Below are 19,273 nucleotides of genomic sequence, written 5' to 3'. Positions count from 1 at the left end.
AGGCCGACGTGCTCTATCGCCCGCACATGCGCGGCACGTCCGTCAGAGGCGCTCTGTACTGCATATTGAGCTCTGACAGACGTGCTCTGCGGGTCTCTCTCTCTCTCGTGCATGCACCTCACCACAGCCCTCACACGGCTCCATTCCCTCCCAGCGCCGCTCCGCTCTGACCAACGTGCTCTGCCCGACATGCTCTCACCTGCGCATGCGCGGCACGTCGGGCAGAGCCGTGCTCTACTGCACATTTGCAGGCCAGTCAGAGCCCATTTATATTGTAGATCTTTCCTTTTCTACTACTGATTCACATCTTCTATCCGTGGCTATATATTATGACTGACCACCATCTAAACAGACATCCTGGATGAGATAAAACTTCCTTATACTTCCCTTCTACTTGCTACTTAATTCCCCATCTTTCACCCACTTTAAACACAATTCTGGCATAAAAATAGGCTGGTTTTCAGCTCTCCCTTCAAAACATTATCACTGGAATACGGCAATACTTTGTTTAATAGCCTCCTAAACATATCCTCTGTAGCTATTACTTAACTCATCAGTTCATTCCTCCCAGTCCCTATTTCTCTCATACTCCAACTGCTCTATGGTCATCAATGCATACCTGCCACCTTTCACTCAGTTTTCAAATGAGCGTTTCAACTTATAAACATTTTATTATGACGTGCCAACTTCACCTAATCTCTCCCTTTAACCCTCATTTCTCTCTCTCACCCTCCTCCCTGCACTACATTTTAAATACTTTGACCATCTGTTCTTTTCCACCCTTCAATGATTCCTCTCAGGCTATAAGTTTCCTGCACAATTTAAAGCATTTCCATCGTCCTGCTATTCTACAGTTGTATATGGCCCTTTGGAATGGATAACTTGTTTGACCATCTGTTTTACTCATTTTAAAATGTTTTAATATAAAAGGCATTCAAATACTTCTTGAAATAAACAAACATATTTTTCTGCACTACATTTGCTGATAAAAATCAACATTGAATTTTCTAAGAAAATACTTGAAATACAGAAATATATTCTGTCAAAAGGTAAGGTGGAAATCTGGTTTTAGTGGTTAGAGTAGTCAGTCAGAAGAGTCTAAATCCTGGCTCTGTGACTGTACAGGACACTATATTTGTTCCCATCTCAGTCTATAGATAATTTTAAATACAATACAATTAATTAATAATAGAGGAATAATGACCCTTTGCTTAACAAATGAACTGGAAGACAGCAGGAATCTAACAATAGCAGATTTTATATAGGAATTATTTTGGGGAACTTCACTTCATTTTTCAATAACCAAGGTTTGTTATTCAAGAGATGGATATTGAAGTAGAACACCTTCAATTGTGCTCAGTTTAGAAATACTGGAAATGTGCTGACCTATCACCACCTTGTTTCTGAAATAACTGTTGCAGTCTTGTGTGAATGAGAAGATGACTACCATATTGAATTACAACTTTATATTCAGGGCTCCTTCAGAACTTCTCCATTTCCTCCCAAGCATGACAGTAATTTCTTACAGCTGAGCAAACGTTGGAAACCATTCTTTGTGTTTTGACTCAAAGCACTGCCATAATCCCAGACAAATATTATCCTGCTGTCAATACTGCAAATTGTTAATCAGACCATAAGATAAATACATCCAAAGAACAAAACATGACCAGACTATGTGGATGCACTGTAATGAAAGTAAAAGCCCACAGGTTGGCTGCTATTACTGTATGCGTTTCATGCTGACATTTGCTATTGAAGTTAATTTTATCAATCTTTTATAGACTGAAGTAGAAACAGTCAGCATGGATCATCTAAGTATTCAAAATGTTTCCCAGAAGGTCCTGTGATAAGCCATTCATTTACCACCTTGGCATTAATAACTGCAAACTCAAACTATGCCAGAAAACCCTGGCAGCCATTGAGTTAAGGCAGGACTGCAAATGTATGTCAGAATCTATTATGTTGCTATAGGACAGAAAGGCAAACATTCTATTCTAAATGAGCTTGACTGTAACTCTACATAAATATTCAACAGTATTCATTCTTACTATAGGAGTTATGCCATTCACCCAACAGTCAGAAAAGAAGTGTAATTAGTAACTAGAACACAACAGTAAAAATGTGCCAGAATTGTGTCTTACCATTATATATTATTCTTGGCTTTGTCAAACACATTACAAGATGCAAATCCATTTCATCTGCAGGTACAAATTTTGAACATACAGGGCACTTGAATCCTAAAAAAAAACAGAAGACAACAAAAGTAGACATTTGTAAATATATAAAGGAATTCAACTGGTCATTAAAGCAATTTGCTGTGTCATGATTTCACACACAAGACAGATCAGATTAAACCAAAAGCTTTCATGACTTGAGAAATGAGTAACAGTTCACTCTTACTGGGGAAAAGGTATATTGTTGCAAAGACAGATGCAGTATCTCAACTTCTAAGAATGATACATGTGATCAGTAGTAGATTATGACATGAAATTACCCAACCTGTGACTCTTCAGGACCTTAAAAATATATAAATTAAAAAGATAAGTGTGTCCGAAGAGACTAGAATCAACATTAAAGTGTCACAGTACTACTGCTGCAATATAACAATAAGTTTAAAAAATAAAGCACAAAGCAATAATCTTTAAACTTATTACAAAATAAATTAGCAGAGTGCTTTTTATTCTGTATTCCTCAACATATACAGAGGAAAAGGGGCAAAACATGTCAAAACTGGACCAGCTGCTGGCTCACTGGTATGCACTGTATAGTGTGCATGGCCTTGGCAGGAAGAACAGTAAAATATAAATTTAAAATCAGAAAACCAGTCCAATTCTTGGCAAATGTGACAGGTTTCATCTTATAACATGGTTAAGTTTGTTTACATAATGCATTTATAAACTAAACTAGGTGGTAATTAATATTTTCTATCAGTGTACATAAATGCAAAATGCAAGGAAATACTTCCAATTTTATATTCATTCAACACAGAAAACCTGTCATTATGAAAAACCAATGAAAATTAGTCAGCAACAAAACAGAACAAACCTAACATTTTCTTTACAATCTACAAAAACCCTTAAATACAAAAATGCCCTTAAAAACAAGAATTTTACTTTTGCAAACTGAATTTTGAGTTACAATGCTTAATGCAAATTTAATTCACTTTATTGTTTTGTATCAATGGAGGATCCCAAAGAGGAATAAACCTTGCTTTCCCATGTCTACCTGGCTAGTTATTGTTTATGGACATTTACTCCAGAATTTGCCAAAACCCCTTTTAAAATCAGCTATCCTATATGCCTTGATAAGGCCAGTGCTTCCATTAGGCAAACTAGGCTGTTTAGAGCACCAACATTTTGGGTGCAGCAAAATCCTGCCAGCTCTAAGCATAGAGAGGTGCTATGTTAGATCCCAAAAGAAGCACTATGCTGGAGCCACTGCTGCTGGTAGGAGGGAGTGCTGTGCTGGAGCTGCCACCAAATAGTAAGTTTGGGAGGAGGGTGCATGACCAATAGCACCCTAGGTGAACCTAATACTCTTGTACCAGCCCTGATTGACTATATCCTCCAGCAAAAAATTCCACTCTCTTCTCCAAGCTGAACAGCCCTAACCTGCTCGGCCTCTCTTCCTAAGACAGCTGTTCCATCCCCTTTTCTAGTTCTGCTATTACCACATACACAATGTTGAGTTCCATGTTACAATGCAGGAAAAGGACCTCCGAATCCTTATGGCCAATACCTTGACATTTTCAGCTCAGTGTGCAGCAGCTGACAAAAATGCAAATAAAAAGTTAAGAACTATTTGAAAAGGAATGGAGAACAAAACTGAGAATGTCCTAATGCCTTTGTAGAGATTCATGGTGTGACTGCAAAATAAAAAAAAAAAAAAAAAAAAATCAGACAAAAAAAAAAAGAAAATCTCCCTTACGGAAAGGCTAAACAAATGAGGGCTCTTTAGCTTTGAAGAGACAAAAGGAGATACGATTGAGATTTATAAAATCATGAGTGGGATGGAACAGGTAAATAGGTAACAGTTATTTACCCTTTCAAACAGAGGACTAGGGGACACCATGAAATTATCAACTTACAGATTTAAAACAAAATCGTAGGAAATTTTGTCACTCAGCACACAATCAAGTTATGGAATCTGTTGCTAGAGGACATGTTCAAAACAATTAACCTAGTGGGGCTCAAAGAAGGATTGGACAAGTTCCTGAAGGAAAAGTCCATATATAGTTATTAGCCAGGTAGACTTACATAAGAACATAATTCCATACTGGTCAGAACAAAGGTCCATCAAGTCCAGGATCATCTCTCAAACAGTGGCTAATCAGCTCATAAGCACCTGGCAAGATTCCAACATCTTGGCTTTCCCCAAGTCCACCTGCTCATTAAGTTTCTGGATTTCTTCTCCAAGAATTTGTCCACACTTTTTTTTTTTTATATACACACAGCTACACTACATGCCTTAACCAGATCCTCTGGCAATGAATTCCAGAGCTTAATGGTGCATTTAGTGAAAAAAAAAATCTATTATTTTTAAATGTGCTACTTGTTAACTTCATGGAGGAGTACCTCCAGGGGCAAGATGGCTGCCAAATAGGATGCGGTAGAAGCTAGCTACCTGCATTTTCCACAGAATTAAAATACCTAAAGAAAAATGCCTCACACAAAAAGAAAGGGGAAAGGGGAGCAATATCTAGGTCACCTATGACTGACCCCTTCCAACCTCGCATCTAGGGCTTCTTCGTGGGAGCAATTGAATTGCTGGATGGGCTGGTCACTGGGGGGACGACGGTGGAGTGAACACCTTCCCCCCTGACCCTGGATGTCACACTGAGCCCCAGCGCACCGATCAAGCCATTGCACCCCGCTCAAACAGAAGTGTCTCCAGCAAAAGCCGACGGTCAGAGAGGACTCTGTGTCCATCTCTGAAGGAAGACCGGTTGGAAAAAGGGACAGAGGAAAGAGGAGGAGGTATCCCGGGAGGCGGAGGCAGTCGTGCTGAGCGAGAGCCTGGCTCCATAGGAGAAGGAAGCCAGGAGGAGGCCACAAAAGTCCAGCTGCAGGCATTGGAACACATTCGGCAACCATGCTGGAAAGGAGAGAAGAACAGTCAGAACCCCTGACTAAGTATAGAGCTTGGTCAACCCGGAATAATAATTTTGGGGAATGTATGGACAGCTTTGAAGGCTATGGAAACAGCTATAAAAACCGTAACCCATTCAACAATGGAGGCAAATAATCAAACGCTGATAAATAATAATTTGATAGAGACATTTAATACTAAAATTGAAAATCGAGGAAAGAATGAAGGTGGAGACTACAACAAAATTTCATTAAATCGTACAGTGCTCTTAGTAAAAGAATGGAAAGAGTTGAAAATGCTCTAAGATTTCATAACTTGAGAATTTTAAATTTTCCGGTTGTTAGAATGATATCACCATTAGAATTATTAAACATTTATATGAAGCAGATACTGAAGATTCCGGATTTAGTGCTCCCTGTATGTACAAAGGTGTACTATTCCCACCCAACTGAACTGAGAACACAACAAAATTTAAAAACCTTCAAAAAAAAGAACTAAAAACTTGGATGTTCAAAGCTTACCAAAACACCCTATGACTCTATGCTACAACTTCCCTCCCTACCGGTCCATATAAACATACAGAACCAATCCAAAGCACGTAAGTTAACCTGTACAATTCAACAACCAAACTATGGTTAGAACGACTAAGATAACTATGTTAACAAGCATATGAATTTTTTGGACACTGTTAAACATCGAAACTTTGTAAACCGTTGTGATGGCGAAACCGAATGACGGTATCTAAAACTCGATAAATAAATAAATTAAATAAATACTATCTTCCCCAAGTGGGACCAGAAGAAGGTGAATAAAGGCATACCCTATCTATGGACATTTCTGAATTATTAGAATTATCTATGGAAACAGAAATTAAAGAATGGAAATCATTGCTTGTTTCTTTCGCATTCCTTTCAGATCATAATTATGTCCTGAAAATGTTCCTTAGAAATAGGAAAACCCTCTTTTATGGAGCCCAGATTTGGATATATCCTGATGTTGTAAAAATAACACAACAACGTAGGAAAGAATTCCTTACAATGCAAGAAAGGGTTCTTAGTTTAGGAGCCCGGTACATATTAAAGTATCCTAGTAAGTGTTGTGTTAGATACTTAAACAACAATTATGTATTTTTTGAACCCGAGCAGCTCAGGGAATTTGACTGGACAATCAAAATATTTCCAGAATGGGATAGACATGAAAAGGAATAAGTTGCTCTCCTATTCGATTTCCTTTTTGTTAATGAATATGCTGTATTCGCCCAAATATTAAGGCCCTCATTTCTTTTATTTAAGGTACATATATTTTAAACAAGATGTTTAAAAATCTGATTGGAAATTAAGTTTGTGAGAGACATTTCTTATGTTTAGCTAAATGTACCGTGTTCTAATAAAAGTACTGCTTGTAATTATGTGAAAATGAAAAATAAAAAATTATTTAAAAAACCCCAAAAAACATCATGGAGTACCTTTGTATTTTTTTTTCAAAGAGTAAACAATATACATTTACCTGCTCTATTCCACTCATGAATTTATAAACATCTATCATATCCCTCCCCCCCCCCCCCCCCCCTCTTCATCCATCTCTTCTCCAAGCTAAACAGCCCTAGCCTCTTTAGTCTTTCTGCATAAGGAAGCAGTTTCATCCCCTTTATCATTTTGGTTGCCCTTTTCTGTGCCTTTTCCAACTCAACTATATCTTTTTTGAGATGTGATCAGAATTCCACACTGCACTCTAGGTGCAATCTCACTATGGAACGATGCAGAGGTATGATGATAGTTTGTTTCATTTTCCATTCCTTTCCTAATAATTCTTAACATAGTTTGCTTTCTTGACCGCTGCCACCATACATCGAGTCAAGGATTTCAAAGTACTGTCCACAATGACTGAAATCCTTTTCCTGGATGGTAGCTCCTAATGTACAACCTAACTTTGTGTAACTACAGTGTAGATTACTTTTCCCTATTTGCATCACTTTATATTTGTCCACATTAAATTTCATGTCATTTAGATGCCCAGTCTTCCAGTCTCACAATCCACTTGTTTCAACAAATTAAATAATTTTGTCTCTAAATTTGATCACTTCACTTTTAATTCCCTCTTTTTAAATCATTTATAAATATATTAAAAAGCACCAGTCCAAGTACAGATCCTTGAGGCATTCCACTGTTTACCTTTCCCCACTGTTAAAACTGACCATTTAGTCCTACTCTTCATTTCCTTTTTTTTTTTTTTTTTTTTTTTTTTTTTTAAACAGTTTGCTGCCTATTCCATGACTAATTTTTATCAGGAATCTCTCATGGCACATGTCTGAAAATCCAAATACACTATAACTATCAGCTTACCATTATCCACGTTTATTAACCCTTTCAAAAAATGAAGCAGAATGGCGAGGCAAGATTTCCCTTGTGTAAATCCATTCTGGCTGTGTCCCATAAAATCATGTCTTTCTATATTTTCAGTGATTTTATTCTTTAGAATAGTTTCCTTGATTTTTCCCAGCACTGAAGTCAGACTCACCAGTCTATAGTTCCTCGGATCACCCTGAAGCCCTTTTTAAAAATCAGGGTTACATTGTACCTGAAGAATGGAAGGTGGCCAATGGATGATTTTAATGATAGGTTACAAATTACTAGGGTTAGCCAGTATTTATCCCTAGGAATGAGATACAAGAAATAGATAAACTACTACTAGCTATTTGTGACCTGGATTGGCCAGTGTCAGACAGTATTTTGCTGGATTCAATGAAACTTGGTCTGACCCAGCATGGTACTTTGTTTTTTTGAGATGGGGTGACCAGAGCTCCACACAAAACTCAAGGTGCAGTCACACCATGAATCAATAGCAGCATTATGATATTCAATTCCTTTCTAAATAATTCATAACATTGTAGTTGCTTTTATGCTTGCTACCACACACTGAACCGGCGCCAAGATCTTTTTCCTAGGGTGGTGACTAATACAAAAGCCAATACAATGTACCTATATAGTAAGAATTATTTTCCCCCTATGTGCATTTCTTGGCATTTGTCCACATTAAATTTCATCTGCAATTGAGATGTCCAATTCCCCAGTCTTGCAAGGTTCTTCTGTAGTTTTTCACAGTCCACTTGCACTTTAACAACTTTGAATAATTTTGTCATCTGCAAATTTGATCGCCTGTGTTTCTTTTTCCCGATCATTTATGTAAATGTTAAACAGCACTGGTCCCAGCAGAGATCTCTGGGGCACACTACTATTCACTTTTCTCCATTGGGAAAACAGATCATCTAGTCCACCAGTTACCAACCCAAAGTAGGACATCATATCCTATCTTGTTACTTTTTAAATTTCCTGAGGAATTTCATTGAGGACTGTCAAATGCTTTCTGAAAATCCAAATACACTTACCAGAGCCCTTTTACAATCCAGAGTTTGCAGAGCCCATTCACCCTGGTAAGCGTGCGGTCTTGGAAAAAAGGAAGGCAACACAATGGACTGATTGAGATGGAACTCAGTGACCACCTTAGGAAGGAACTTTGGGTGCATACGCAAGACCATCTTATAACAAAATTTTGTATAAGGGGGATACGACATCAGTGCTTGCAGCTTGTTCACCCTGCAGGCTGAAGTAACCGCAACCTAGAAGATGACCTGCCAGGATAGGTACTTCAGGTCACAGGCCCACAATGGTTCAAACGGAGCCTTGATGACCTGAGACAGGACAACACTGAAATCCCAGGAGACCTCTGGTGGCCGCATGGGGGGCTTAAGTTGTAATAAGCCCTCCATAAACTGCCCCAAAAGGGGATGGGTGTAAATGAAGGCACTATCCCTACCCTGATGATATGCCCCAATGGCACTAAGGTGAACCCTCACCGACATGGTCTGCAGACCAGACTTGGAGAGGTACAATAGTTAGTCCAAAAGCTTCGGGGGGGATCCAAACCATGTCCCACATACCAAGCCGAAAACCGCTTCCACTCGAGATTGTAGGATTTTCTCGTGGAGGATTTTCTGAATTCCAATAGGACACGCGATATGCCCTCCAAAAGGCGTAGAGCTGGACAGTCACCCAGTGGCAGAGCCTACCCTGGTCTTGAGAGATAAGGTCTGGGCAGTCCCGAACCAGATCGGGAGGCATTAGACCAGCTCCCGTAGAAGTGGTAACCAGACCTGGCAAGACCAAAATGTTGCGATCAGGATCATGGTACCCCAGTTCTGTTGGAGCATTTTTGAGATGAGCAGAAGGGGAGGGTAAGCGTATAGCAGCCCGGTGCCCCAGTGAAGCAAAAAGGCATCAGACACTGATCCTCTGCTTCTGCTCTCTGGGCCAGACAAGCAATCTACTTTCTTGTTCTCTGGGGAAGCAGAGGTCCATGTCTGGAGTCCCCCACAAGTGAAAGATGCAGTTCGCTACCTCTTGATTGGAGGGACCATTTGTGAGGCCAGAAGGCCCGGTTCAAGGAGTCCGCAAGGACGTTGTCCACCCAGGGAAGTACACCTCCGTTCTCAATGGCCCATGACCAGATCTGGACTGCCTACTGACAACAGGAGTACAACCCTGTTCATATATCACATAGCCACCTGATTGTCAGTCTGAACAAGGACCACTGTTGAGCAGTTGCTTCTCTGAATACCTGCAGGGCGTACCGGAACGCCCGTAATTCTGGGAAGCTGATATGAGCTGCGCCTCCTGCAAGGACCAAAGACACTGAGTGTGGAGGGCTACAACATGGGATCCCCAACCCATATGGGACACATCCGTGGTGAGGATATTCTAGGGCTATAGACTCCAGAAGGGCAACCCCTTTTCCAGATTTGATGACCCAGCAGTCTGAGAAACTGGTGTGCTGAGACATGGGAGCAACTGGAGACTACCTGAGTGAAAGCAGCAAGGGTCTCCGCCCTGTCTTGGGGTAAAAAGGCCTTCTTCTGGATGGTGTCCAGTCAGGACACAATTAAGTTGAGTTGTAACGACAGCTGGAGATGGGATTTTGGATAGTTGATCAGAAAACCCAGATGTTCCAAGACTCGGACTGTGACTCACAGGGCACTCTGTGCCCTCTCTGTCTGGAGTAGCTCTTGATAAGCCAATAGTCAAGGTAAGGGAAGACATGAACCCCTCGCCTCTGCAGATGCAAGACCGAAGGGCAGCACCCAGTACTGATAGTGTTTCCTTTCCACCAAGAATCACAGGTACTGCCAATCCGCCTGAGAAATGGGGATATGGGCATATGTGTCTTTGAGATTTAGGGAGCAGAGCCAGTCTCCTGCCCTGAGGAGGGGAATCAAGATGCCCAACAAGACCAGTCTGAACTTTTCTCCGACCAGAAACCAGTTCAAGCCCTAAGGTCCAGAATGGGCCGAAGGCCACCAGTTTTCTTGGGAATCAGGAAACACCTGGCATAGAACCAGTCACCCTGCTGGCTTGGCAGAACTGGTTCAACTCTACAAGCCATTAAGAGGGTGGAGAACTCTACTCAAAATATCTGCAGGTTCCCTACTGCTTTCTACCGTGGACATGGAGGAGAGTGGGGTGGACCTCGTTGGAAATGCAATCTGTTCCCCTGGCACATGATGATCCAGAGGTCCAATGTGATCGAAGTCCATCAGTCTGCAAATAACTACAGTCGATCCCCTACTGGGAAGTCGACACCATGGGGCAGGGGAGGCTGGCTCATGCTCCCTGGCCGCCAGTCAAAAATCCTGCAACGGAGTTCTGTGGCGGGGCTGGGGTTGGACAGGGCATACAAGGTTGCTGTGTCCTCTGTCTCGCCAGAGGCTGTTGAGGTCTTGCTCTAGGGAGTGGCAGGTAGTACTTCCAGTAAAAAGGACACCCTGGATACCGCCTAGGGGGCTTCTTGGGTGGCTGGGGGACAGAATTACTGGTTGACAACTGTTGAAGGGTCTCATGATGGTCCTTCAGTTGCACCACTGCCTCTTTAATCCTGTCCCCAAACAAGTTTTCACCCTACAAGGAAAATCTGCCAGGTGGTCCTGGACCTCCAGGCACAGATCAGAGGCGCACAGCCAAGCCTTACGGCAAGCCCCAATGCACGCTGCGGCAATTCTCATGGCTGCCTTGAACATGTCATACACTTAAGACCAGCTGCACTACCCTCTGCAATTCCTCCTGAATTTTCTGTGGGAGGCATTCCCCCAACTCCTGAGTCTGTTTCCAGAGGTTTCTGGAGTATTGACCCATATGGGGTTGGTAACAAACGATCCTGGCCGCTAACATAGCACCTTGAAACACCTGGCATCCGAGAGCATCCAGAGCCCTACACTTTCAGCCCAGGGGGGCTGAGGTATGAGTACGAAGCCTCTTCACCTTCAAGGCAGATTCCACCACCACCAATTGGTAGGGGAGCTGTTGGTGCTCGAACCCGATGGTAGGCTGGACCAGATAAACTGCACCCCATTTTGCGGTTCACCGGAGGAACGGAGATGGGGTGCTCCCAGAGTCAGACTACCAGCTCCTTAAAGATGTCATGGACTGGGACAGCCACAACCTCTTTCGAGGCATCCAGGAAATGCAATATCTCCAGCATCTTATGCAGAGAGTCCTGCTCTGTTAACAGCTGGAAAGTCGACTCCACCATGGCTTTAATGAACCCAGCAAAAGAGATCCTCTTGGGGGGGGGGGCGGATTCTGCCGCTCTTCTGGAGAAGGGGGCTCAGAGGGCAAAACCTCAGATTCCTCGGTGGAGGAAACGAATGTTTCTCCTTCCCAGGGAGGCAAACAGCTTCTCCATCTTGTCCAAGCTTGCCCGACAGCCCCTGGGGGTCATCTGGGCAGAGATCTCAACCACAGACATCGTGTGATGCCCCCATTCAGAGGACACAGACCTCATGAGGGTCTGTGATGGACATAGTCTGGGGGCACTGGTAAAAGCTGGATGATGCTATACCAAAACAATGTGGCACGCAGTCGATGGCCAGCGGCCACCTGGGGCGACACAGTTGGCGATCAAATACGAGAACCCAAGAAATTTACAGAGACCGTAGGGGGAAAAACCTCGAGAAACACAGAGGGACCAGACATGATGCTGGTGATGAAAAAACTGCAAAAAAGCAAAGAAACAAGTGCAAGCTTCACGACCACGAGGCGAAAGCTTTGCAGAAAGGAAGAGACTGAAGAGGGACCCCATATGGATGTGTTAGCAGCATGCTGGGCATGCTCAGTGTGCCAGTCAAAGTTTCTAGAAACTGACAAAAAGTTTTCCATGTCTGGGCTCCATCTGATGGTGTCACTTATATGAGACGACTACCATCCTGCTGGGTCAATGGAGAAAAGGGAGATATTTAAAATTCACCATTTACCCTAACGAGTTATTTGGCTAAATGACTAAATATTGGCTTCATTTAGTTTTTCTGCTACGTCCCTATCCTCCCCAAGTGCTTCCTTTTACCCCCTGGTTTTCTACTAGACTGATTCCCTGGGCTTTCTGAGTTTAATGTTCTTGGAAAAATGTTTTATTTGTTTTTGCCTCTATAGAAAGTTTCTTCTCAAATTCTCTTAGCCTGCCTTACTGTTCTATATCTACTTACAAGTGCTTATGGGATTTCCTTCAGTGCCAGGACAAATCATAGAAATTATTTTAAAGAATAAAATCACAAAACATATATAAAAAGGCATAGTTTAATGGGACATAAGCCTGCACGGAGTTATAGAAAAGAAGTCTTGCCTTACCAATATACTACATTTTTTGAAGGGGTTAATAAAACATGTGGAAAATGGTCAGTGGGTGGATATAGCAAATGTTGCTTCCCTGTAACAGGTGTTCTCACAGGACAGCAGGATGTTAGTCCTCACATATGGGTGACATCACAGGATGGAGCCCAATCACGGAACACTTTTATCAAAGTTTCTAGAAATTTGACTGGCACCTACTGGGCATGCCCAGCATGGCACTAAACCTGCAGCCAGCAGGTGTCCCCCTTCAGTCTTGTTTAAAGCTACAGGAAGTGCCGAAAAATAAAATAAGAAAATGTAATGAACCCACCACCACGGGGCGGCGGGCGGGTTTCGTGAGGACTACCATCCTGCTGTCCTGTGAGAACACCTGTTACAGGTAAGCAACATTTACTTTCTCACAGGGCAAGCAGGATGGTAGTCCTCACATATGGGTAAGTACCAAGCTGAGGATGCCCCAGAAATGCACCAAAAGTACCCAGATACGCAATAGGCACTAGGACTGGAGTGAGATTTGGTAGAGGGCATCCTGAACCCTAACGGGCAGGTGGAAGGGTGTTGGTACATCAAGTTGCAAAAAGATTGCACAAGACAGATTGGCCAAAGATGGAATCTTGTCTTCCGGCTTTGTCAAAGCAATAATGGGCTGTAAAGGTATGGCGAGAACTCCAGGTAGCAGCCCTGCAAATGTCAGGAAGCGGCACAGAGCGTAGGTGTGCTACTGAAGTTGCCATGGCCCTCACAGAGTGTGCTTTAACACGGTCTTGAAGTGGAATGCCTGCTTGCTGATAGCAAAAAGATATGCAGTCCGCTAACCAGGAGGAGAGAGTCTGCTTAACCACAGGCTGCCCCAATTTGATGGAATAGAAAGACAAATTGAGTGCTTTTCCTGTGGGCAGCTGTACAGTCTAGATAGAACGTTAGAGCCCGTTTACAGTCAAGGGTATACAGAGCTTGTTCTCCTGGATTGGAGTGGGGCCTGGGAAAGAAGGTAGGTAGTATAATGGATTGATTAATGTGAAAGTCCGATACTACCTTAGGTAAGAACTTGGGGTGAATGCAGCGTACTGCCCAGTCCTGCAGAAGTTTAGTGTAAGGCAGATAGGTAACTAGGGCCTGTAACTCACTAATTCTGCGAGCAGATGTTATTGCCAAAAGAAAGTTCACTTTCCATGTGAGATAGCGAAGATCACAGGATTGGAGAGGCTCGAATGGTGGTTTCATGAGCTGACCCAAAACCAGATTGAGGTCCCAAGAAGGGGCCGGAGGGCGCAGAGGAGGCTTGAGGTGAAGCAAGCCCTTCAGAAAAAGTGTTACAAGGGGTTGTACTGAAATAGGAACATCCCCGACACCTTTATGGAAGGCGGCTACCGCCCTGACATGCATTCTGATGGAGGAGGTTTTTAAGACCTGATTCTGACATGTGCCAGAGATAGTCTAGAAACTTCGTGGTGGAACAGGTAAAGGGATCAAGGGATTGAGAAGAACACCATGATTAAACCGGTTCCTTTATAAAGATAAGATTTTCTCATGAAAGGCTTCCGTGAAGCAATCAGGACATGGGAAACCGTCTCCGAAAGGTTAAGTGGCTGAAGAATTAACCTTTCAACATCCAGGCCATCAGAGACAAGGCCTGAAGATTGGGGTGGCATAGGCACCCATCGTTCTGAGTGATCAGAAGCGGGTCCTTTCCCAAAAGGAAAGTGCCTGCGAATAGAGAGGTCCTGAAGTATTGGAAACCACACTTCGCGAAGCCAGTGAGGTGCTATCAGGATCATGCTTCCCTTGTCCTGACATAACTTCATGAGAGTCTTCGAGAGAAGTGGAAATAGAGGGAATGCATATAGGAGACCTGTTGCCCTTGAGAGGGAGAACGCATCTCTTGGCTGAGAGTGTTGGCTGCGAGTGAGAGCGCAAAAGTCTCTACTTTGCGGTTCTGAGGTGACGCAAAGAGGACTATGTGGGGGTAACCCCAACGTTGGAATATTGAGTCTGCTACAGTGGGGTTGAGGGACCACTCGTGTGGCTGAAAGGCACAACTCAGCTTGTCTGCCAACACATTGTCCACTCACGGCAAGTACATGGCCCTGAGGTACATTGAATGGGAGAGGGCCTCCGCCCATATCTGTGCAGCCGCCTGACAGTAGGTAGGAGCCCGTCCCTCCCTGTTGTTGATGTACCACATGGCCACCTGGTTGTCCGTCTGAATCAGGATGACCTGGTTGGAAAGGTGATCCTGAAACACCCTGAGAGCATATCTGACTGCTCGCAGCTCCAGGAAATTGATTTGGTGTTTGGCTTCCTCTGGAGACTAAGTTCCTTGTGTCTGCAAATCGGCAACATGGGCTCCCCAGCAGAGGTTGGAAGCATTGGTGGTGAGAATTATTTGAGGGTCTGGAGCCTGGAAGGGCAGGCCTTGGAGGAGATTGATCTGATTTTGCCACCAGGCTAGAGGCTGACAAAGTGAGTCAGTGATGTGGACAGTGGTCGATAGAGATTGGACAGACTGAGTCCACTGTGACCTTAGAGTCCACTGCATGACTCATGGCCAAGCAGGCCATCGGGGTAACCTGTACTGAGGACGCCATGTGTCCTAGCAGGATGAGGAAGTGGCGTGCAGTCATGCGGTGCTGAGACTGTAGTTGGTGTGCGAGAGAGATGAGTGAGAGCTCGCTGTCGAGGCAGAAATGCCTTTGCCTGCAAGGTGTCCAAGTCTGCCCCTATGAATGATAAAAGTTTGAGATGGTACTAAGCAGGATTTTGCGTAGTTGATGAGAATTCCTAGCGAAATCAGAGTGTGTAAAGTAAGACATAGGGACGACAGAGCAGCTTGCTGAGTGGGAGTCCTGATCAACCAATCGTCTAGATAGGGGTAGACGTGAACACCTTGAGTCCTGAGGAAGGCTGCTACCACTACGAGGCACTTGGTGAAGACTCGTGGTGCAGATGCCAGGCCGAATGGTAGCACTTGGTACTGACAGTGCTTGGGGCCTACCAGAAATCTCAGGAACCTAGGATGAGATGGAGTTATCGCAATGTGTGTGTACGCGTCTTGGAGATCAAGAAAGCAGAGCCAGTCTCCTTTTTGCAGAAGAGGAAGGAGGGAACCCAAGGTCACCATCTTGAACTTTTCTCGGTGGAGGTCCAGAATTGGACAAACGCCGCCTGATGTTTTGGGAATTAGGAAGTACCGGGAATAGAATCTTAGGTCTTGATGGGAGTAGGGCACTGGCTCTATTGCTCTGGAATGGAGGAGGAGGGGGCCCTCCTGCTCCAGGAGAAGTGAGTGGTCTGATGTTTTCCACATCTGTAGAGGTGGGGAGTCTGGTGGGATGGAGAGAAAGTTCAGGTGATAAACTTGCGAGATTATGGCAAGGACCCACTGGTCTGAGGTGATCGTGTGCCACCTGTTGAAATAGCACGATCGACCTCCCACTGGTATCTGAGGCAGTGGAAACTGGCTGCTGCTCTTTATGCAGGAGTCAAAAGCCGGAAGCAGAGCCCAGCTGAGGAGCTGCCTGCGGCTTTTTTTTCCGCGATTGATGAGACTGGGCCTTTTGGAAAGGTCTCGTGGAACGAGTTCTAGACAGTGATGGATAGGACTTCTTTGGATGGAAGAATGACTATTTAGTATCCTTCCTGAAAGGCTGTTTGGAGGAACACTCAGCATCAGAGAGAGCTGGCGAAGGGTCTCATGATGGTCCTTGAGTTCTGCCACCGTCCGCTGAATCTGTTCGCCAAACAGATTATCTGATCTGCCCTGCACTTCAGGGCGCAAGTCCGAAGACTTAAGCCAGGCCCATCTTCTTGCCGAAATAGCAGTTCCAGATACCCTGGAAGTGGTGTCGAAGATATCATAAGAGGATCTTATTTCATGCTTCCCTGCCTCGAAACCCTTGTGTACCAGGCTTTAAAGCTGTTCCTGGAATTGCTGAGGCAGGGACTCTGCAAAGTCCTGTACCTGTTTGAATAAGACCCTGTTGTACTGGGTCATATACAGCTGGTAGGAGGCGATCCGACAGATAAGCATTGATCCCTGGAAGACACGCCGGCCAATGGCATCCAGGAATTTCTGTTCCTTACCTGGGGGAAAGAAGAGAGGGGTTTTGATCTTTTTGCCCTCTTTTGGGCAGATTCTACAACTACAGATTGGTGATCCAGCTGAGGTTTCTAGAATGCTGGGGCTGATTGGACCAAATTAAGTGGAATCAGCTTTTCTGTTGACTGAAGCAACAGAACCAGGGTATTCCCAGTTCTTTTGAGGAGATCCAAAAGAACCTGGTGAATAGGGATAGAGGTTATTTCCTTGGGAGCATCCAGGAATTGTAACAGCTCCATCATTTGATGCCTGTCATCTTGTTCAGTCTGCAATTGGAAGGGAACCAATTCAGACATTTCCTTCACAAAATTTATGAAGGACAAGTCCTCTGGAGAAGAACCCTTCCTACTTTCAGGAGAAGGTGGCAATGGTAAATCATCGGTGTCTTGAGATGAATAGTCGTCCAGGTGTCATAGGGATCAGCACCTGTCCCTGTAGGAACCCGAGAAGGACGGGACGATGGTATTCTTGAAGGTCCTGGTCTAGGATCTGAAGGCATCGAGGGAAGTACTGGAGGCACCGATGAAGGTATCGAGGGCACTGATGGATGGCTCGGTGGCGCCGATGGGCGCATCGGCATCGATGGTTGAGGCAGAAAGACTCCCGATGGAGGAATACGGAACGGTGTTCCCCTCCCGATGACAGGGTAAGCGGAGAAGGCACCGGAGCCATCGGTGACCCAGGATCCATCGGTGGAAGAGCGGCTATGAGTGCTTCCATCTTAGAGAGTAGCGGTGCCAATGCTGCTGGAATGGGATCGATGGTCGGTTTCGCGACCGGCACAGATTTCGGCGCCGGGGGACCTTGGAGTCTGTGCATCGCCTTATCGATGGCCTCCTGAACCATCCAGTCCAGTTCTTCATGGAGACCTGGAGCAAGCAGCCCCCCCCCCTCTTCTTCCCTTCCGGCTCCGGAAGGGAAGAAGGAGGCAGAGGCATAGCCGGAGGGACCACCGTTAAAGGCGGAGTCGTGGCTCCCTATACCCGTCTGGGTGAGGGTTGCCTCGGTGACCCGGTTGCAGAAAGGGTTGGTGCCTTTTTTGGACGGGGTTTCTTCGATGGCGGCTTGGACGATGGCGAGGTCGATGATCCGAGACTTTCGGTGTCTATGCTGATGTTTTTCTCTACGATCCCCTCTGTACTGAGGGGGAGTATAGGTAGTCGAAGGCCGACAAGTCGACACTAGACAGTCACCGGCCAGTGGCCAATACTGGCACGAAGTGGACGGTGCCGGTTCAGACGACATCGATGCAATAGATGGCGGAGTTTGAGAACGGAAGAGAAGTTCCATTTTCTCCATTCTGGCCTTGCGACCTTTTGGTGTCATTAAGGCACGTTTGGTGCAAGTCAGGACATCATGCTCGCACCCGACACACATTACACAGACTTTATGCGGGTCTGTAATGGACATGGTACGAGTACAGTCCGGGCACCGACGGAACCCCGATGCCATGGCCTTTGAAAAATTTAGCCGCAGTAAGGTCGACGGCCAGTAGGCCACGAGGGCCAAACTCGACCGGAATCGACCGAAAATAGGTAACAACTTACTGGAGTACTGCGGAGTCAAAAATTTGAAGGAGGGACTCCTGTGGGGTATGAAAGTTTCTAGTAATTCCGTGAGGAAAATTCCTGTCAGGAATCTCTGTGGAGCTCCTTAACCCACGTGGCTACTGCTGCGCGGAAAAAAAGAAGACTGAAGAGGGACCCCTGCTGGCTGCAGGTTTAGTGCCATGCTGGACATGCCCAGTAGGTGCCAGTCAAAGTTCTAGAAACTTTGACAAAAGTGTTCCGTGACTGGGCTCCATCCTGTGATATCACCCATATATGAGGACTACCATCCTGTTTGTCCTGTGAGAATTGTTGCTACACTAAACTAAGTTTGCCAGTTCTCGATACAGAATTTTATTTGAAAATAATGCTGGCAATTCTACATCTTTTTCTTCTATTATAGCAAATACACCAAATAATCAAGAAACAAATTAACTTTTCCATTGCAAATCCTCTCAAGAAATGTATTTAAAAGTAATCTGGCTTTTATTCCAGATCAATAAAATCATACTATTTCTATTATTACACTAAATGTCTATTGATTACAAGCTCCCAGACAAGTTTACAGTTTTGGGGATTCCCAGAGGTAGCTGGACTGTCTTCGATTTATTACATAACACTAATAGCAAATCATCACTAATGCAGAGTCTTTTGAAGGGAAGTTTCACTAAAAATAGAATTAAAAAATATTAACAGAGCACATAATGGAGATGTTATTTGGGGGGGGGGGGGGTGGTTTGCAAGAGCATGGTGAAGTATGAACTGAGCAGGGAGCGGACAGCATGCTGGTGACAAGGTTGGGGAGAATAGGGGAAACACTTGCATTCAGAAGTATTATTGTCTAAAGATGTTATGACACTTAGGGG

General features: G+C 44.4%; 1 protein-coding gene across 2 annotated transcripts in view; it reads right to left on the bottom strand.

The window, feature by feature from the left end:
• Positions 1-19,273, bottom strand: part of ZNRF2 (zinc and ring finger 2) — a 188,212-nt gene that overhangs the window by 70,163 nt on the left and 98,776 nt on the right. For both annotated transcript variants that reach the window (XR_003854562.1, XM_029589363.1), the window contains exon 2: positions 2,142-2,237. Coding sequence is in view for 1 of the 2 variants with exons in the window: in XM_029589363.1 (XP_029445223.1) it covers positions 2,142-2,237 (96 nt within the window). In the remaining variant the exon portion in view is untranslated. The remainder of the gene's footprint in view (positions 1-2,141; positions 2,238-19,273) is intronic.

The sequence above is a fragment of the Rhinatrema bivittatum genome, chromosome 2, assembly GCF_901001135.1.
Source record: "Rhinatrema bivittatum chromosome 2, aRhiBiv1.1, whole genome shotgun sequence".
NCBI classification, from domain to species: Eukaryota; Metazoa; Chordata; class Amphibia; order Gymnophiona; family Rhinatrematidae; genus Rhinatrema; species Rhinatrema bivittatum.
This window is presented reverse-complemented; position numbering and strand designations above follow the sequence as displayed.